Raw genomic sequence first — 20,914 nt, forward strand, 5'->3', positions numbered from 1 at the left:
CTTGTGATGAATAAATAAAAATCAAGTAACATCTTACTTGTTATCTTAACGGCCACCTGGTGGCAGTGTTTGATGCTGTAAGGGAACTTTCAATTCTATTTATTTGAATATATGAAAGAAGTCCGTTTGATTTGCATATGGTGGGCATGACATGTCTAGTGAATCTCAGTGTGAGCATGTGTTCCTGTATATGTTTCTACAACTCCAGCATTCACTTTTATATGACTGAAATGACAAACAATGATTTAACATATTTTCCTAATTAAAATGACAGTTCCTTGAAAAAATCTAATTCATATTGGATTCATGGATTACCAATTAAGCGTTCTAATGATTGTTAATGACCTTTTAATTAAAGTTATTCTAATGTTACCTGTATTTAAAATGTCTGATAATTTTGGCTTAGCATTGGCTTGTGAAAGCAGTGAATTAGCTCAACCCTGTAAATGATATATGATTCATAAAGCGATCCTAATGATTATTTCATCACTTTTGAGAGGTCTGAATGTCCGATTGTGTCTGCGCTTTCCTTTGTAGGACATTTTCTACTGGGCAAACCAACCGAAAGTGCTTAATTCCTCTTAAATAACTCATAGTGTGCTATTTTTAACTTGAGGGAGAGATGATCATGTGATTTTCATTTATTTCATAATCATTTATATGCAAACCCTTTCAGTTCCCTCTAATTTTCACTTTCCAATGTAAGATGCCAGTGGGGTCTCTCCACTATACCAACGTGCTTAAAATATGGCAGTCATTGTATTTCACCAGAAACAAACCATGGATAACGATATGTGTTTTACCGACATGGTCTTATTGCATGGAAAAAAAGAAAATAACCACAATGTTCATGCATAAAGACTAAAACCTTTAAGCACATACTGTCATGTTTTGCAGTGATAATGACCCCAAACCCAAACTGCTCATAATGCCTCGGTACTGTCAGATTAAACCCTGACTAACAGAATGACAGGACCATGACACATACACACAACATAGGGCAAAACTTATGAACCCCAGTGAATAATCATTCTTAAGACGCCTTTTCATTGTCTCCGATACTGATGTCTTACAGTTGAATTTCTGTAGTATTTCTGAAACTGCTGATCTCCTGTGAATATCATGCACAACAGTCTCAAGTTTGTAAAGAGAATGGTGCGAAAAAAAAAAAACATCCATTGAGCAGCAGATCTGTGGCTGAAAATGCATTGTTAATGACTGAATGGCTAGACTGGTCCAAGATGACAGGAAGGTGACAGTAACCCAAATAAACATGCGTGACAACAGTGCTATGCAGAAAAGCATTTCTGAATGTACAACACGTCGAACATTGAGGTGGATGGACTACAGCAACAGAATACCCCTCTGGGTACCACTGCTTTCAGCTAAGAACATTGCCTGGTCTGACAAATCTGATTTCTGCTGAGGTACACAAATGGTAGGCCCACTGCAGCCTCAGCTTTCTGTTCTTGGCTGACAGGAGTGGAACCCAACTTAGTCTTCTGCTGTTGTAGCCCATCCGCTTCAATGTTCAGCATGTTGTGCATTCTGAGATGCTATTCTGGTTATTGAACAGAGGTGTTATCTTTCTGTCAGCTCGAACCAGTCTGGCCATTCTCTGTTGACCTCTGTCATCAACAAGGTGTTTTCGTCCACATAACTGCCGCTCATTGGTTGTTGTTGTTGTTGTTTGTTTTTTTTGTTTGTTTTTTAACCATTCACTACACAATCTAGAGACCCTTGTGTGTCCGGCCTGGCACCAAAAATCATACCCTGGTCTAAATCACTGAGATCACATTTTTCCCCATTCTGATGACCTTATGTGCATGATTTTATACATTACACTGCTGCCACACAATTGGCTGATTAGATAATCACATGAATAAGTAGATGAACAGGTGTAGGCCCTACCTCAAGTGGCCGGTGAGTGTATATGTTCCCCTTTGAGGTGCATCACTTGCACTAAACGGTGATACTCGCGGAGATGAATACAAATAATAAATAGTTATGCATGTAGGACAAATGACCGGCAATAATTTTGAAGAGAACATATGGAGACAAAATTAAAAATGATAAAATATAAATGGTAAATTGCTAATGTATTACTTCTTTATCAATATCCATGCATTTTTACACTTTCAAGTGTTTCAGATAATGTTAAAAAAAAGTATTAATAATTCTCACCTTGCGCATGCACACAGATTTGATTGGAATTAATCACATCCGGTCGCAGTGTCACATATGGTGTAGTCGCTGAAGTTCAGGTTTTTAACGCATCCAAATCTCAAATCGGATTAAAAATGTCCACATCCGCTAATGGTCGGCACCCCACGCAGCCCCCATGCGACTCTCCATAAATGAATGACTTCCAGTCTATCGGACGTCGTTTGTCTTGTGCAGTGAAAAGGTGGCCTTCTAGAGGGTTTGGCGTCCCACAAAAATTTTGTTCTGGGGCTTCATGAATTCAAGCTATACAGACTTGCTTTAAGGTGACATGGTATTTCAGCTTTGTTAGCTGCTTTATGTTGGGATGAAATGAAGATCTGGTATCAACGAATGTACACATTGCACAAAGTGCCTTGACACACAGTCTTTTCTCAGCTCAGCTTTCAAAACTAAAACTTTAAAACACAGTTTAATCAGCATATGACATTTTTTAACCAGCCCTACACCATGGTCTATGTGACCTTAACGGTACCTAACTTAAGACAAATGCTCATATCAAAAGCAGTTTAATTGAGTCAAAATAACAAAATAAACATGTTGATAAAGTTTGGTGGCAGGTTTTAAATAGTCTGCAAGCTTTTTTGGGTTGTAATCTGGTTTGAGATTTTAGGCTCAAGACCTGGAATACAAAAAAATGGTCTGTCGTTGTCAAAAACACACAGACATTTGGTAACAACCATGTACTACAAATAGTTCTGAGTTTATTACATACCATAATAAACTCAGAACACAGTTACACTTGACTTCATATAAAGATAGATTAGGTTCACTCCAAGATCAAATCAGTAATGCTCTCCCTGTCTTGGAAGATTGTATAATGTATAGGTCAATTATAATAATCTTCTGATGATTGAAATGGCAGTTTTATTACTCACCTTGGATATGTGCAGCCTAAATGAAAACAATTCATGCTTGATATATTTTTGGTCAAATTAAAATATCGACATTGTAAAATATAAACATAACTAGTGGGGTAACTTGTATCTTGCGGGCCCCAGTGCACAGAAACTTTCACGCCCCCTCCTTGAGGGACCTTGGTCGTTTTTCATCACCCCTCGGGCCTGCGGTCATTTGTATGGTTTCTTTTGGTCGACTGTTGCGTGCCCCCTCTCACCCCGGCCTTAGGGCCACTATATAATGTATTCACATTTACTGATGAATTTGCTTATTCTGTTGTCTGTGTTTTCGTTTATACATTGGGCTCTTGGATACTATATACATATTTTCATATTATTAAAAATCTAATGAAAATCAACTTAATATGAATCAAGAGGAAATAAGTCTTCATTGTGAATTCACTTGAATGAAAGTATCAAATAGGAGTTTAAGACGCCTCGAAAACGCAAAGTCTTCCATCGTCCCGGCATTTCCATTCGGATGTTGTGAATAAGTGTGAAATCACCCCTTTCGCTTTTTCGTCAGTGCAATGTTGTATATAAACTGTAGTCCTACTATGAGCCTTTCACATAACGAAAAGCACGACTTGTGTAGCAAACCCGACAATTCATCGAGGTGAGCAATCAATTTCTGATTATTAATGACTTGGTATTATATTCTATAATTGTGTTTGAACTTTATCCGACAGATCAGTTTAACTAGTAAGGTCTTTTCCTCCTTATATAGGCTTCTGTCAAAATGGATCACCATCTTATGGCCTGGCTGTGCACCATTGTCTGCTTTGCGCAGGTTTGGTCATTGCCAACAAACTGCATCCTCAACAAGCACTTGATGAAGACGTCATACACACTTATAGAAACGATGGTACGTGAGGAAACATTGCTATATATTTATTCAATAAATATAATTCCACCTTACGAATTTATATTTTGCTTTAGGGGGGTCTTTTTCCTTTGCAATGCCTGAAGGACCATGTTTCCATTCCTTTTCCCCAATATGTGTTCCAGTCCAACAATACACAGCAGGTAACATTTTTTTTTGCACGAAATGTTTTTAATCACAAATATTCCGTTATCAATATTAAACTAAACAAATGTAATGCAACATTTACTGTTTTTGATTAAGGTTACTGGTGTCGAAAAAGCCATTTACCAGACACTCCAGAATATTGGCACCCTGTTTGAGAATGATGCTGTTCCTGACCAGTGGAATGCACAAAAGCTGGATGACTTTCTAAACATCATATACCGCCAGATTGAAGACAGCAAATGCGTAAGTGTTGCCTAAACTCCTCACATCTGATTGTTTAAAACGTCTAATTGCCCTTGTGCCAATCAGCATTATTTTTTGTGTTACTGTGTGTTTGTCAACATAGGTGATGAATAAGTCTGAAGGGACACAGGATTTCACAAGCAGAGATGATGCACTCAAAGCTTACTTCGATATCATATCCACAGTTGTGAAAGAAAAGGTACGCTTGAATCCCCAACCAATATAACTTTAGTCTGTTGGTGTTTTATTATAAACATTCTTATGCTGAATGTCGTTCATTTCTGTGCAGGGTTTTAGTTACTGCGCATGGGAAATCATGAGGAAGGAGATTCTCCACACTCTCAAGTTCATATTGACGCAAAACTCCGACATCATGTTATGAGCACCCAGAACACTATTTATTCATGTAATTTTATTTATTTATTTTTTTATTCTAGATCTTATTTATTTATTAATTAATGTATGTATTTATTTAGCCTAGCTGGGACAGAGTATTTCGCGTCAAAGTCTGTTTGCTGTAACGGAAAAATCCGTGTCTATTTCACTTTCGAATTGCGTCACAATGTTTCATCACCATTTTCAAGTCCATTCAGCACTGGACAGTTCCCAGTCAGAAACATTCAACAGTGCTTTTAGCTTGTTGTGTTTTTTACTTTTTATATTTATTGACTTTTTTTAATAAAAACATTTCAAATAAAGTGACTTCTTGTATTGTATTGAACTCTTGAATTTTTTTTGACTAATCCTGATTTTTGCTACATTTGACTCTTGGTGAAATTAGAAATTATTCGTTAAATGGAAAGCGTCCAAACGAAATCGATAAAAATGTATGTTAAGAGAAATAACGAGATCAAGTCATATAATATGATATAAGCCTACTACGTGGGTATAAAATATTAAGATTTTATTTTATATTCAGGTAATTAGTTAATAGTCTTGTGATCGGATCTTACGAAACGAATAGTCGAGATGTAAACAAGGTCAATGGGTTTGTTCCAAAACCGATATCCAAAACTTTAAAGGAATATTCCGGGTTTAATACAAGTTTTTGTTGATAGCATTTGCTGCATAATGTTGATTACATAGTTTGGACTCGTCCCTCCAACAGTCGATGTTACAGTGAGGCACTTACAATGGAAGTGAATGAGGCCAATGTTTGGAGGGTTTAAATGCAGAAAGATGAAACTTATCGTTTTTAAAAAAGCACTTGCATTAGTTTTCTACTTCTGTTGAAACTTGTGTATCATTTGAGCTGTAAAGTAGTTTAATCATTTTAATCGTTTTTATGGATTTTTTAGGGTTTATAATGTTACCTCGTCTTGGCAACGAAGTTTTAAAATTGGACATATTTTTACACAGAAATGTTGATTTTATCACACTGGAATAAAGTTAAAGAGCATATTGTTTATGTGTTGTGGCTATGTTCATGAAACAGTCTTTTAATGTTTAATGACTGGATCTGTTTACTTCCTCACTGTAAGATTTTTCAAAGAAAAGTCGAAATATATTTTTGTGGTGATCAACATTATGCCACGAACGCGGTCGATTGAGTTTAACTTGTGTTGAACCCGAAACATTTCATTCATTTAAAAACTTTTCTTCTTTCTTAAGCTTACGATTGTCCTTATGTACCTCTTTATCTTGCATTGTGGTTTGTACAGCATAGCTTTTATGTATTTATGTGATTTAATTTTGAAATATTTATTTTATTATGGTTGAACAGCACAGCGGTCATCTATTGTTGTTTTTATTGTGCTAAATAACTTGATCGATTGAAGATTCATTTAAGGAGTTTTTGAATGAGTCGCCGCATGTAGAGAGTTTCAAATCCTTGGCTTTACTTCAGTAAGGAAAATGCCATAGAAAACAGCTGCTTAAGAAGGTAGGACACATGAAGGAAGTTCACCACGTTTGGAACATTTTGAAACACTGTCTGTAAGTTGCAGCATGACATTAGAATATCATGCAATGACCACATGTACACATTGGTTTCTCGTGTTTTTAATGTTTTGTTGAATTATATACATCATACCACGCGGATCTATAAACTGTTTCATGTACAATAGCTCTCTTTCTTGCTCTTTCATATCAAGTAAACAGGGTCTTATGCTCCTGACACATGAACATATGAGATCTATTTTTTATTTCTCTTGGCATAAAGTAGATAAATGTACATTAACACTTAATTATAAACACGTGAAGTTGGAGACCCACTTTGACTCCAATGTGTAAAAGGCTCGCAGAGGTTGTTCTTCCTTCGCCAGCTGAGAGTTTAATATTGGTCCATATTTTTTCTTCTTCTTTATATTGAGAGTATATCTTAAGAACTGGCTTCTTTTGCCAAATGCATCGTAAACATAAGTATACAGAATATATCTTACGATTGCTCTTTGCGGCCCGTTTCCCAAAGCTATCGTAACTAAATAGAAAATAGATTTACGAGTGACTGGGGAAGTCTTTTATATGTTATGAGGGACACGTGTTTATAAGGAAAGGTCAAAAAACGTATAAAGCTGATGTACATGTTAAACATCAGCTTTATAAGTGTAAGTTTGAGTTTAAGTTAAATTTACTGAATATACTGTATATTATTCTGTGGACTTAAGAAGATTTTACATTCATTTTATACGGTTACAAATTTCTTAGAAAAACTGTGTGCAGAAAATTGCTAATAAAATTATGTTTTAGTTTAGGCCTGTTTTGTCATTGCAGGATTATTCAAAGAACATCACTGAGTGTCCACTGTCCAGTAATTACATGCCCTTAATGACCTCAGTTGAGTTTGTTAAATGGAAACAGTGCAAACGCACATGAAATGAGTGAAATTGATTGTGTGAAAGTGATCATTATATGCCAAAGGATTACAAAACACTATTTAGATATGCAGGTAATTGTTGAATGTTTAAGAAAAAAATCTTTTACATTTCCCAGCGAGGTAAATTACAAGCAGGCCTATTTCTACAGATACGAACAGCTTTAATGAAGTAACAACGAGCGACACCACACACTCACATTTCAGCACTTCACATACAGACAGCGACTATGTGAAATATCATGTCAAAGTCATAAACTGTCATGTCAAGCTGTGAAAGTGGCTGTAGACTGGGGAATATATGATTGCCTACTGTGGAAAATAACTTCAAAAACACAATGTGGATTCTCTGTCCTGTTCTGTGTCATGTGACATATAGTAAATATTTCTTATTTGACCCATTTAATCAGTTTACAGTCACTGTTTTATACTGTACATTAAGGCTATGTAACCGAGTTTGATCAAGAAAAGTTCATGTTGTTTTTCAAACGCCAGTGAATGAAACTCAGATAAATACTTCAGTGTCGACAGTTTTATTGAATGTTTAGTGTATATCTCTGTCATCACAATTATAAGACAAGAAATGTTGCATTTAACTGACAAGAACACAGACACTGCAAATACTGTTTTCTCCTTGCAATCAAACAAACAATCAGTAATCAATAAATAATCAAATAAATACACAAATAAATAAATAAATAATTAAATACACAAATAATTACATAAATAAATAAATGCATATTTGACCAGGAAAATGACTATTCGGATGAGTTAATCTGGAGGATGTCTTTAAGAACACTCAGGAGCTCCTTTCGGACCACCTCCCATGCGCAGAAACTGTAATCCTGATAGAGAAAAGAAGACAGCAATTGATATGAGCTGTACATTTCGTATTTAATTCAGATATGTTTGAGAAGGCTGCAGATCGAGTTGTACCTTGTTTCTAAGAAGAGTGGCCAATTCTTCGAAATAGTTTCTCAGGGCATCGTCTATTGCAGGAAAATCGTCCACGGGTCCGTGCGTTTCCCCCAAAATCTGTCCAAGAATAAGTCATTATTACAGAGTTACAGGTATGTTCACACATCCATGCAATAGATTTAAAATAAAACAGATATGACAGAAAATATAACAGTCTGCTGTGACACATTTTCCCTTACACATTTGTTATCTTCTTTTAAGCGATAAACGTTGTGCCGGAAAGCATCAACTTTCTCCGGGACCCAGGATTCAGGATGGGTCTCGTTCTCAAACAAAGCGTCAATGTGCCTCATGATTGTATAAACTGCGATTTTCTGCAAATCAATAAGCAAGAGCAGTTAGACAACATTACATCATCTAAAACACTGAATTATGTCTTGGAACTAATGCATGGGAATGGTCGTGGTCTTGATTTGTTTTGATTTTACCTGATTGGAGCCGTTTGATTGCAGAGCAGATTTAGGAAACGTTATCTCGACGTTTTCTTCCAAGCATTCACGAGGGAAAAGGCCTCCCTATCAACAAAGACAGGGCATAGGTTAGGACATGTGTGAGACAAGTAATGAAAGAAAAGGAAGAGAATAAAGATACAAACTCAACATACCATATTCTCAAGTAGATTGTGAGATGACTCCACATGGTCCCGCCGAATGATGCACTTTGTTGGCATTGAACACACTTGAGAATAAATAAGAAATGAACACAGCAACATGAAACGTACAAGTGCCATTTTGTAGATTAATTCAAGATCGGGGATCACGAAATAAGTTAAAATGAAAGAAAGAGTTTAAGAAAGGCACTTTTTCACGAATGCTGTTGAAACTATGTGTGATTAGAGAGATGCCAATCGGTCGTTTTATACAGTATTGGTACATCAGAACCGAAAAAATAAATGAGAGGAGGATGGAAAGATGTTAAATTAAATCACAACCGTTTTTTGAGCCACAGCGCTTTCGACTTTCTATTTCTTTCTACACAACTCTCAGTTATGGTGGCTGGCTAGAGGAAGTGGTCTGTGGTCTGCTGTCTGTCTGTTTGTCTGTTTGTCTGTCTGTCTGTCTGTCTGTCTGTCTGTCTGTCTGTCTGTCTGTCTGTTCAATCAGTTCACTGAGAAGCTTTTAATCTTCCGGTAAGAACTTTAAAGAACTCTGGACTATTTTTCAGGTACTCCATCATAAGGAAAAGGTTTGGGACTCTTGAAATATCTTGAAGTTCATTGAGTACGGAAATGGTATTTGAGGCTCTTTTAATGGGTGTCTGGAGGAGCTCCAGAGGGCTCTGCCGGTATGGCAGTTGAGGAATCCTGAATGGTGCCTTGAGTATCTTTACATTTTTTACAGTGATGGGTCCTGCCGCCCTGCTAAGAACCTAAAATCTGTCCTTGATCTTAATAGAGATACTGGTCTTGTCTTAGAATACCCTTTCTGCCAGACAATTCAAATTTAACACAGCACTAAATAAACACTTTGGTGATACTCGTTATTAGGTATCTTTGAACAAAGGTTCATTGGTGCATTTAGAATTAGTTAGAACATCGGCAACATAATTTGCCCTAAGACACCGTAGAAGACACAGCACAAGGAAAGCTTTGGGTCTGGTACCCAAATTATAAAGCGCCACTGAATAGGAATTTCGACTGTATGGTAAAGAGTTAATTGTGTGGAATTGCGTTATTTTCTTTAATTTTTTTGAACGTTTTGACCTCGACTCGACCTTATGGGTCCCTTTTCTGTGATTCATAGTTCTAGTATTTTTTGCAATATGAACTCTTCATCTTCAGCAGGGAACTAAAGGACCTCAATGTGTCATCATGGCACAGGAAACGTGCGCGACTGGTATTTTCACGTTTCACTCTAAACCCGAAATTGGTTGTTTGGCAATCCCCTTGTATTTCAATGAATGAACGTTTAATGTTCATACAAACAAAATAAAAAAAATGACTTTGAGTCAGAAAATGGGAAATCGAAATATCCATTTGATGTATTGCAACAACCCACAACAAAACCTCATTGTAACTCGCATTCCAGTCCAACAATACACAGCAGGTAACATTTTTGCACGAAAGGTTTTTGATCACAAATATTCCGTGATCAATATTAAACTAAACATCTGTAATGCAACTCTTACTGTTTTTGATTAAGGTTACTGGTGTCGAAAAAGCCATTTACCAGACACTCCAGAATATTGGCACCCTGTTTGAGAATGATGCTGTTCCTGACCAGTGGAATGCGCAAAAGCTGGATGACTTTCTAAACATCATATACCGCCAGATTGAAGACAGCAAATGCGTAAGTGTTTGCCTAAACTCCTCACACCTGATTGTTTAAAACGTCTAATTGCCCTTGTGCCAGTCAGCATAATTTGTTTTTGTTACTGTGTGTTTGCCAACATAGGTGATGAATAAGTCTGAAGGGACACAAGATTTCCCTGAAGGTGTTGTTGTCACTCAAAGCTTACTTCGATATCATATCCACAGTTGTGAAAGAAAAGGTACACTTGAATCCCCAACCAAAATAACTTTAATCTGTTGGTGTTTTATTATAAACATTCTTATGCTGAATGTCGTTCATTTCTGTGCAGGGTTTTAGTTACTGCGCATGGGAAATCATGAGGAAGGAGATTCTCCACACTCTCAAGTTCATATTGACGCAAAACTCCGACATCATGTTATGAGCACCCAGAACACTTTTTATTCATGTAATTTTATTTATTTATTTTAGTTATTCATTTATTTATGTATTTATTTATGAATGTATTCATTAATTGATTTATTAATGAAATGTATGTATTTATTTAGCCTAGCTGGGACAGAGTATTTCGCGTCAAAGTCTGTTTGCTGTAACGGAAAAATCCGTGTCTATTTCACTTTCGAATTGCGTCACAATGTTTCATCACCATTTTCAAGTCCATTCAGCACTGGACAGTTCCCAGTCAGAAACATTCAACAGTGCTTTTAGCTTGTTGTGTTTTTTACTTTTTATATTTTCTTGACTTTTTTTTAAATAAAAACATTTTAAATAAAGTGACTTCTTGTATTGTATTGAACTCTTGTATAAGCCTAACCCATATAATATGATATAAGCCTACTTGGTGGATATAAAATAATAAGATTTTATTTTAGATTCGGTTAATTAGTTTATAGTCTTGTGATCGGATCTTACCAAACGAATAATCGAGATGTAAACAAGGTCAATGGGTTTGTTCCAAAACCGATATCCAAAACTTTAAAGGAATATTCCGGGTTTAATACAAGATTTTGTTGACAGCATTTGCTGCATAATGTTGATTACCACATAGTTTGGACTCGTCCCTCCAACAGTCGATGTTACAGTGAGGCACTTACAATGGAAGTGAATGAGGCCAATGTTTGGAGGGTTTAAATGCAGAAAGTTGAAACTTATCGTTTTTAAAAAGTACTTGCATTAGTTTTCTACTTCTGTTGAAACTTGTGTATCATTTGAGCTAAAGTAGTTTAATCATTTTAATCGTTTTTATGGATTTTTTAGGGTTTATAATGTTACCTCGTCTTGGCAACGAAGTTTTAAAATTGGACATAATTTTACACAGAAATGTTGATTTTATCACACTGGAATAAAGTTAAAGAGCATATTGTTTATGTGTTGTGTCTATGTTCATGAAACAGTCTTTTAATGTTTAATGACTGGACCTCTTTACTTCCTCACTGTAAGATTTTTCAAAGAAAAGTCGAAATATATTTTTGTGGTGATCAACATTATGCCACGAACGCGGTCGATTGAGTTTAACTTGTGTTGAACCCGAAACATTTCATTCATTTAAAAACTTTTCTTCTTTCTTAAGCTTACGATTGTCCTTATGTACCTCTTTATCTTGCATTGTGGTTTGTACAGCATAGCTGTGTTGATGTATTTATGTGATTTACTTTTGTGATATTTATTTTATTATGGTTTTACAGCAAAGTCGTCAACTTTTGTTGTTTTTATTGTGCTAAATAACTTGATAAATTGTGCTAGGAAACTGTTGCCTTCTGGCCAACGCTACAGAGCACTGAGAACCAGAACCGTCAGGCACAAGAACAGCTTTTTCTCTCAGACTATCCATCTCATGAACAATTTAAAAACTATTACTTGTAAGAAACAGCCTAGTCAATTCTATTATTTAACATATCCTACCTCTTCTGCATTACATTATCTTGCATCTGTGTAACAGATTTGTATTTGTACAAACTATATATATATATATATATATATATATATATATATATATATATATATATATATATATATATATATATATATATCACACTTGGCAATAAAGCTCAATCTGATTCTGATGATGAAACATGTTTTGCAAAGCACAGATATAAACTTTAGACCTTATATAAGTTCAAAGTTCAAAGAAAAACACAGCACACAAGCATAAAACAGTGATTTACTGCCTAGAACAACAGGACAAATCACAGTTGTATATTTTTATTTTTATCATAAGATTAAAGATTATGGATGGATAAACAGTTAAAAATTTGAATTATTGCCGTTAAATAACATCTTGTATAAGATTAATCAAACTTAACGCCGACTCAAGACCAGCTTTCTACAACCACAAAGGAGCCAATATTTTCCAGATAACTGAATACAAAAAATGATGTGAAGTCCCCCCCACAATTGAATCTGTTGAGAGCTCCCATTCAATAGTTTATTTTTTCCTGTGTAAAGTAAATTGCCTTTGTAGACAGTTCAGTGACGACAGCCATTGCAGGTTGATGACAGAAGTGATACATGATGTTACTCTATGCTCTCACTTAAAAGCATAATTTATTCCAACATCCTATTAACTAACTAATGACTTTGCAGAAGACCTGGTTGAACTCCATATTTGTCAAAATATTGAATATAGTATGATGGCATTTTGAAGTGTTTTTAAGAGCTTTAGTGACTGTGCTCTGGTTCAATACCACAGACCGAGAACAAAACCAGCAATTCATAAACTAGAATTTTGAGACTTTGAGTTCAAGAGAAATGATCTGTGGTTATCACAAATACACAATTTTTTGGGGTATTGCCCATAGAAGTATACTCTGTGGTTATATCAACGTCACTCATCTTACATCCCTCTTCTCTTTTTTTACCGCAACACTCTTTTATGTGGCTGATACGCCACAATAAGGACACAGTTGGTTTGGGGAAACCTCTTCCACCACCTCCATCGGAAAGATTGTGCAGGTTGCACCCTTTGCAGTGACATAAATTCATAATTCAGGGAATCCACAATAAATAACTTTATAAATGAGTAAATCTAACATGTAGTTATTATCAGCCTCTTTATTAGGCAAATTACTTTGTATTCTCATAGAAGACTTTAGGATAGATAAAGGTTTAGTTAGTTTGGTTATGTATTTGGTTCATTAAAATGAATTTTGTTTGTTTTATGTTGACTTTTATGATGTGTAAATTAAAACATTTTGTAGCTATATATCTTAGCACTGTGTCCATCTGTCTTTCCTTTTTTTAATGTGTTGGGTCTGTTTATGATCATTAGAATAATATATTTAAAATAGCGATTTCTGGGCCTTTGAAAGTGTTGGTAAAGTCTTTGTCAAATATTATTATTTTATGTACTCAGCTCTATAGTGTTTCATTGCACGTAGATTCATCTGTGTGACTGAAATATCTTCAAAACAATTTAATAAAAAGTCTTAGCAGAAATCACAAAATTCTGGTGAAGTCATAGAAATTCACTGATCAAACCTGTGTCTGGTATGTTAACATCAGATCAAGATTTTTGAGTTTTTCCACTCAATTGCTAGAGATAATCTTTTAAAATATTTGCCATTGCCATTATTTTATTCTCTTGTTTATAGTTTCAGGTTACCTAATGTCCTTGTGATGAAAAAATAAATAAAAAAATAAAATAAATAACATCTTACTTGTCATCTTAACGGCCACCTGGTGGCAGTGTTTGATGCTGTAAGGGAACTTTCAATTCTATTTATTTGAATATATGAAAGAAGTCCGTTTGATTTGCATATGGTGGGCATGACATGTCTAGTGAATCTCAGTGTGAGCATGTGTTCCTGTATATGTTTCTACAACTCCAGCATTCACTTTTATATGACTGAAATGACAAACAATGATTTAACATATTTTCCTAATTAAAATGACAGTTCCTTGAAAAAATCTAATTCATATTGGATTCATGGATTACCAATTAAGCGTTCTAATGATTGTTAATGACCTTTTAATTAAAGTTATTCTAATGTTACCTGTATTTAAAATGTCTGATAATTTTGGCTTAGCATTGGCTTGTGAAAGCAGTGAATTAGCTCAACCCTGTAAATGATATATGATTCATAAAGCGATCCTAATGATTATTTCATCACTTTTGAGAGGTCTGAATGTCCGATTGTGTCTGCGCTTTTCTTTGTAGGACATTTTCTACTGGGCAAACCAACCGAAAGTGCTTAATTCCTCTTAAATAACTCATAGTGTGCTATTTTTAACTTGAGGGAGAGATGATCATGTGATTTTCATTTATTTCATAATCATTTATATGCACACCCTTTCAGTTCCCTCTAATTTTCACTTTCCAATGTAAGATGCCAGTGGGGTCTCTCCACTATACCAACGTGCTTAAAATATGGCAGTCATTGTATTTCACCAGAAACAAACCATGGATAACGACCTGTGTTTTACCGACATGGTCTTATTGCATGGAAAAAAAAGAAAATAACCACAATGTTCATGCATAAAGACTAAAACCTTTAAGCACATACTGTCATGTTTTGCAGTGATAATGACCCCAAACCCAAACTGCTCATAATGCCTCGGTACTGTCAGATTAAACCCTGACTAACAGAATGACAGGACCATGACACATACACACAACATAGGGCAAAACTTATGAACCCCAGTGAATAATCATTCTTAAGACGCCTTTTCATTGTCTCCGATACTGATGTCTTACAGTTGAATTTCTGTAGTATTTCTGAAACTGCTGATCTCCTGTGAATATCATGCACAACAGTCTCAAGTTTGTAAAGAGAATGGTGCGAAAAAAAAAACATCCATTGAGCAGCAGATCTGTGGCTGAAAATGCATTGTTAATGACTGAATGGCTAGACTGGTCCAAGATGACAGGAAGGTGACAGTAACCCAAATAAACATGCGTGACAACAGTGCTATGCAGAAAAGCATTTCTGAATGTACAACACGTCGAACATTGAGGTGGATGGACCACAGCAACAGAATACCCCTCTGGGTACCACTGCTTTCAGCAAAGAACATTGCCTGGTCTGGTTTGACAAATCTGGATTTCTGCTGAGGTACACAAATGGTAGGCCCACTGCAGCCTCAGCTTTCTGTTCTTGGCTGACAGGAGTGGAACCCAACTTAGTCTTCTGCTGTTGTAGCCCATCCGCTTCAATGTTCAGCATGTTGTGCATTCTGAGATGCTATTCTGGTTATTGAACAGAGGTGTTATCTTTCTGTGAGCTCGAACCAGTCTGGCCATTCTCTGTTGACCTCTGTCATCAACAAGGTGTTTTCGTCCACATAACTGCCGCTCATTGGTTGTTGTTGTTGTTGTTTTGTTTTTTTTTGTTTGTTTTTTTAACCATTCACTACACAATCTAGAGACCCTTGTGTGTCCGGCCTGGCACCAAAAATCATACCCTGGTCTAAATCACAGAGATCACATTTTTCCCCATTCTGATGACCTTATGTGCATGATTTTATACATTACACTGCTGCCACACAATTGGCTGATTAGATAATCACATGAATATGTAGATGAACAGGTGTACCTCAAGTGGCCGGTGAGTGTATATGTTCCCCTTTGAGGTGCATCACTTGCACTAAACGGTGATACTCGCGGAGATGAATACAAATAATAAATAGTTATGCATGTAGGACAAATGACCGGCAATAATTTTGAAGAGAACATATGGAGACAAAATTAAAAATGATAAAATATAAATGGTAAATTGCTAATGTATTACTTCTTTATCAATATCCATGCATTTTTACACTTTCAAGTGTTTCAGATAATGTTAAAAAAAAGTATTAATAATTCTCACCTTGCGCATGCACACAGATTTGATTGGAATTAATCACATCCGGTCGCAGTGTCACATATGGTGTAGTCGCTGAAGTTCAGGTTTTTAACGCATCCAAAACTCAAATCGGATTAAAAATGTCCAAATCCGCTGATGGTCGGCACCCCACGCAGCCCCCATGCGACTCTCCATAAATGAATGACTTCCAGTCTATCGGACGTCGTTTGTCTTGTGCAGTGAAAAGGTGGCCTTCTAGAGGGTTTGGCGTCCCACAAAAATTTTGTTCTGGGGCTTCATGAATTCAAGCTATACAGACTTGCTTTAAGGTGACATGGTATTTCAGCTTTGTTAGCTGCTTTATGTTGGGATGAAATGAAGATCTGGTATCAACGAATGTACACATTGCACAAAGTGCCTTGACACACAGTCTTTTCTCAGCTCAGCTTTCATAACTAAAACTTTAAAACACAGTTTAATCAGCATATGACATTTTTTAACCAGCCCTACAGCATGGTCTATGTGACCTTAACGGTACCTAACTTAAGACAAATGCTCATATCAAAAGCAGTTTAATTGAGTCAAAATAACAAAATAAACATGTTGATAAAGTATGGTGGCAGGTTTTAAATAGTCTGCAAGCTTTTTCGGGTTGTAATCTGGTTTGAGATTTTAGGCTCAAGACCTGGAATACAAAAAAATGGTCTGTCGTTGTCAAAAACACACAGACATTTGGTAACAACCATGTACTACAAATAGTTCTGAGTTTATTACATACCATAATAAACTCAGAACACAGTTACACTTCACTTCCCATAAAGATAAATTAGGTTCACTCCAAGATATAATCAGTAATGCTCTCCCTGTGTTGGAAGATTGTATAATGTATAGGTCAATTATAATAATCTTCTGATGATTGAAATGGCAGTTTTATTACTCACCTTGGATATGTGCAGCCTAAATGAAAACAATTCATGCTTGATATATTTTTGGTCAAATTAAAGTATCGACATTGTAAAATATAAACATAACTAGTGGGGTAACTTGCGGGCCCCAGTGCACAGAAACTGTCACGCCCCTCCTTGAGGGACCTTGGTCGTTTTTTGATCACCCCTCGGGCCTGCGGTCATTTGTATGGTTTCTTTTGGTCGACTGTTGCGTGCCCCCTCTCACCCCGGCCTTAGGGCCACTATATAATGTATTCACATTTACTGATGAATTTGCTTATTCTGTTGTCTGTGTTTTTGTTTATACATTGGGCTCTTGGATACTATATACATATTTTCATATTATTAAAAATCTAATGAAAATCAACTTAATATGAATCAAGAGGAAATAAGTCTTTAATAAGTCTTCATTGTGAATTCACTTGAATGAAAGTATCAAACAGGAGTTTAAGACGCCTCGAAAACGCAAAGTCTTCCATCGTCCCGGCATTTCCATTCGGATGTTGTGAATAAGTATGAAATCACCCCTTTCGCTTTTTTATCAGTGCAATGTTGTATATAAACTGTAGTCCTACTATGAGACTTTCACATAACGAAAAGCACGACTTGTGAAGCAAACCCGACAATTCATCGAGGTGAGCAATCAATTTCTGATTATTAATGACTTGGTATTATATCCTATAATTGTGTTTGAACTTTATCCGACAGATCAGTTTAACTAGTAAGGTCTTTTCCTCCTTATATAGGCATCTGTCAAAATGGATCACCATCTTATGGCCTGGCTGTGCACCATTGTCTGCTTTGCGCAGGTTTGGTCATTGCCAACAAACTGCATCCTCAACAAGCACTTGATGAAGACGTCATACACACTTATAGAAACGATGGTACGTGAGGAAACATTGCTATATATTTATTCAATAAATATAATTCCACCTTACGAATTTATATTTTGCTTTAGGGGGGTCTTTTTCCTTTGCAATGCCTGAAGGACCATGTTTCCATTCCTTTTCCCCAATATGTGTTCCAGTCCAACAATACACAGCAGGTAACATTTTTTTGCACGAAATGTTTTTAATCACAAATATTCCGTTATCAATATTAAACTAAACAAATGTAATGCAACATTTACTGTTTTTGATTAAGGTTACTGGTGTCGAAAAAGCCATTTACCAGACACTCCAGAATATCGGCACCCTGTTTGAGAATGATGGTGTTCCTGACCAGTGGAATGCGCAAAAGCTGGATGACTTTCTAAACATCATATATCGCCAGATTGAAGACAGCAAATGCGTAAGTGTTGCCTAAACTCCTCACATCTGATTGTTTAAAACGTCTAATTGCCCTTGTGCCAGTCAGAATAATTTTTTGTGTTACTGTGTGTTTGCCAACACAGGTGATGAATAAGTTTGAAGGGACACAGGATTTCACAAGCAGAGATGATGCACTCAAAGCTTACTTCGATATCATATCCACAGTTGTGAAAGAAAAGGTACGCTTGAATCCCCAACCAATATAACTTTAATCTGTTGGTGTTTTATTATAAACATTCTTATGCTGAATGTCGTTCATTTCTGTGCAGGGTTTTAGTTACTGCGCATGGGAAATCATGAGGAAGGAGATTCTCCACACTCTCAAGTTCATATTGACGCAAAACTCCGACATCATGTTATGAGCACACAGAACACTATTTATTCATGTAATTTTATTTATTTATTTTTTTATTCATTTAATTATGTATTTATTTATGAATGTATTCATTAATTGATTTATTAATGAAATGTATGTATTTATTTAGCCTATCTGGGACAGAGTATTTCGCGTCAAAGTCTGTTTGCTGTAACGGAAAAATCCGTGTCTATTTCACTTTCGAATTGCGTCACAATGTTTCATCACCATTTTCAAGTCCATTCAGCACTGGACAGTTCCCAGTCAGAAACATTCAACAGTGCTTTTAGCTTGTTGTGTTTTTTACTTTTTATATTTATTGACTTTTTTTAATAAAAACATTTCAAATAAAGTGACTTCTTGTATTGTATTGAACTCTTGTATTTTTTTTGACTAATCCTGATTTTTGCTACATTTGACTCTTGGTGAAATTAGAAATTATTCGATAAATGGAAAGCGTCCAAACGAAATCGATAAAAATGAAGAGAAATAACGAAATAACGAGATAAAACGAGATAAAATCATATAATATGATATAAGCCTACTTGGTGGGTATAAAATATTAAGATTTTATTTTAGATTCAGTTAATTAGTTAATAGTCTTGTGATCGGATCTTACCAAAGGAATAGTCGAGATGTAAACAAGGTCAATGGGTTTGTTCCAAAACCGATATCCAAAACTTTAAAGGAATATTCCGGGTTTAATACAAGTTTTTGTTGACAGCATTTGTTGCATAATGTTGATTACCACATAGTTTGGACTCGTCCCTCCAACAGTCGATGTTACAGTGAGGCACTTACAATGGAAGTGAATGAGGCCAATGTTTGGAGGGTTTAAATGCAGAAAGTTGAAACTTATCGTTTTTAAAAAAGCACTTGCATTAGTTTTCTAATTCTGTTGAAACTTGTGTATCATTTGAGCTGTAAAGTAGTTTAATCATTTTAATCGTTTTTATGGATTTTTATAATGTTACCTCGTCTTGGCAACGAAGTTTTAAAATTGGACATATTTTTACACAGAAATGTTGATTTTATCACACTGAAATAAAGTTAAAGAGCATATTGTTTATGTCTTGTGGCTATGTTCATGAAACAGTATTTTAATGTTTAATGACTTGACCTGTTTATTTCCTCACTGTAAGTTTTTTCAAAGAAAAGTCGAAATATATTTTTGTGGTGATCAACATTATGCCACGAACGCGGTCGATTGAGTTTAACTTGTGTTGAACCCGAAACATTTCATTCATTTAAAAACTTTTCTTCTTGCGCAGGTTTACGATTGTCCTTATAGTCCAAAGGTGTAAACTTATTTAATTGATGTGCTTTGATGTACCTCTTTATCTTGCATTGTGGTTTGTACAGCATAGCTGTGTTGATGTATTTATGTGATTTAATTTTGTGATATTTATTTTATTATGGTTGAACAGCACAGCGGTCATCTATTGTTGTTTTTATTGTGCTAAATAACTTGATCGATTGAAGATTCATTTAAGGAGTTTCTGAATGAGTTGCCGCCTGTAGAGAGTTTCAAATCCTTGGCTTTACTTCAGTAAGGAAAATGCCATAGAAAACAGCTGCTTAAGAAGGTAGGAGACATGAAGGAAGATCACCACGTTTGGAACTTTTTGAAACACTGTCTGTAAGTTGCAGCATGACATTAGAATATCATGCAATGACCACACATGTACACATTGGTTTCTCATGTTTTTAATGTTTTGTTGAATTATATACATCATACCACGTATAAACTGTTTAGCTCTCTTGCTCTTTCATATCAAGTAAACAGGGTCTTGTGCTCCTGACACAATGAACATATGAGATCTATTTTTTATTTCTCTAGGCATAAAGTAGATAAATGTACATTAACACTTAATTATAAACACGTGAAGTTGGAGACCCACTTTGACTCCAATGTGCAAAAGGCTCGCAGAGGTTGTTCTTCCTTCGCCAGCTGAGAGTTTAATATTGGTCCATATTTTTTCTTCTTCTTTATATTGATAGTATATCTTAAGAACTGGCTTCTTTTGCCAAATGCATCGTAAACATAAGTATACAGAATATATCTTACGATTGCTCTTTGCGGGCCGT

The 20,914-nt window shown here is 35.6% G+C and overlaps 4 protein-coding genes across 5 annotated transcripts in view; 3 read left to right on the forward strand and 1 right to left on the reverse strand.

Annotated features, from left to right (window-relative positions):
- Positions 1–3,861: 3,861 nt before the first annotated feature.
- LOC127648457 (interferon alpha-13-like) lies at positions 3,862–4,777 on the forward strand. The gene is made up of 5 exons (XM_052133136.1): positions 3,862–3,987; positions 4,062–4,148; positions 4,249–4,395; positions 4,499–4,594; positions 4,685–4,777. Exons 1-5 carry the CDS (start codon positions 3,862–3,864, stop codon positions 4,775–4,777), a joined length of 549 nt encoding a protein of 182 aa, XP_051989096.1.
- A 3,128-nt stretch (positions 4,778–7,905) lies between these two features.
- LOC127647672 (interferon alpha-13-like) overlaps positions 7,906–20,914 on the reverse strand; it is a 69,911-nt gene continuing 56,902 nt past the window's right edge. The window contains exons 2-6 of one of the 2 annotated variants that reach the window (XM_052132074.1): positions 8,790–8,863; positions 8,614–8,700; positions 8,365–8,499; positions 8,144–8,242; positions 7,906–8,052 (exon numbers count right to left, since the gene is read on the reverse strand). In XM_052132074.1, coding sequence (XP_051988034.1) covers positions 7,966–8,052; positions 8,144–8,242; positions 8,365–8,499; positions 8,614–8,700; positions 8,790–8,855 — 474 coding nt within the window. In that variant the 5' untranslated portion in view covers positions 8,856–8,863 and the 3' untranslated portion in view covers positions 7,906–7,965. Of the gene's footprint in view, positions 8,053–8,143; positions 8,243–8,364; positions 8,500–8,613; positions 8,701–8,789; positions 8,916–20,914 lie in introns of those variants that run through there. The other variant, XM_052132075.1, reaches the window with a different exon arrangement.
- Positions 10,207–10,858, forward strand: LOC127648147 (interferon alpha-13-like; the record flags this gene model as incomplete). Its single annotated transcript, XM_052132740.1, is given in 5 exon segments — positions 10,207–10,230; positions 10,327–10,473; positions 10,579–10,626; positions 10,628–10,675; positions 10,766–10,858. Coding segments are annotated over 5 exon segments (360 nt in total), but the record flags the coding sequence as incomplete, so codon positions are not given.
- On the forward strand, positions 17,920–18,833 carry LOC127647173 (interferon alpha-13-like). The gene is made up of 5 exons (XM_052131274.1): positions 17,920–18,045; positions 18,120–18,206; positions 18,305–18,451; positions 18,555–18,650; positions 18,741–18,833. The coding sequence occupies exons 1-5, from the start codon at positions 17,920–17,922 to the stop codon at positions 18,831–18,833; spliced, it is 549 nt and encodes a 182-aa protein (XP_051987234.1).

This window comes from Xyrauchen texanus, chromosome 8 (assembly GCF_025860055.1).
Source record: "Xyrauchen texanus isolate HMW12.3.18 chromosome 8, RBS_HiC_50CHRs, whole genome shotgun sequence".
Taxonomy (NCBI): Eukaryota; Metazoa; Chordata; class Actinopteri; order Cypriniformes; family Catostomidae; genus Xyrauchen; species Xyrauchen texanus.

Bases quoted from the DNA above. Each gene is read 5' to 3' on its own strand.
- LOC127648457 (XM_052133136.1), top strand. From the start codon at position 3,862: ATGGATCACCATCTTATGGCCTGGCTGTGCACCATTGTCTGCTTTGCG. The intron at 3,988-4,061 runs GTACGTGAGGAA...ATTTTGCTTTAG, and splicing joins ACACACTTATAGAAACGATG to GGGGGTCTTTTTCCTTTGCA. The intron at 4,149-4,248 runs GTAACATTTTTT...TTTTTGATTAAG, and splicing joins AGTCCAACAATACACAGCAG to GTTACTGGTGTCGAAAAAGC.
- LOC127647173 (XM_052131274.1), top strand. From the start codon at position 17,920: ATGGATCACCATCTTATGGCCTGGCTGTGCACCATTGTCTGCTTTGCG. The intron at 18,046-18,119 runs GTACGTGAGGAA...ATTTTGCTTTAG, and splicing joins ACACACTTATAGAAACGATG to GGGGGTCTTTTTCCTTTGCA. The intron at 18,452-18,554 runs GTAAGTGTTGCC...TTGCCAACACAG, and splicing joins AGATTGAAGACAGCAAATGC to GTGATGAATAAGTTTGAAGG.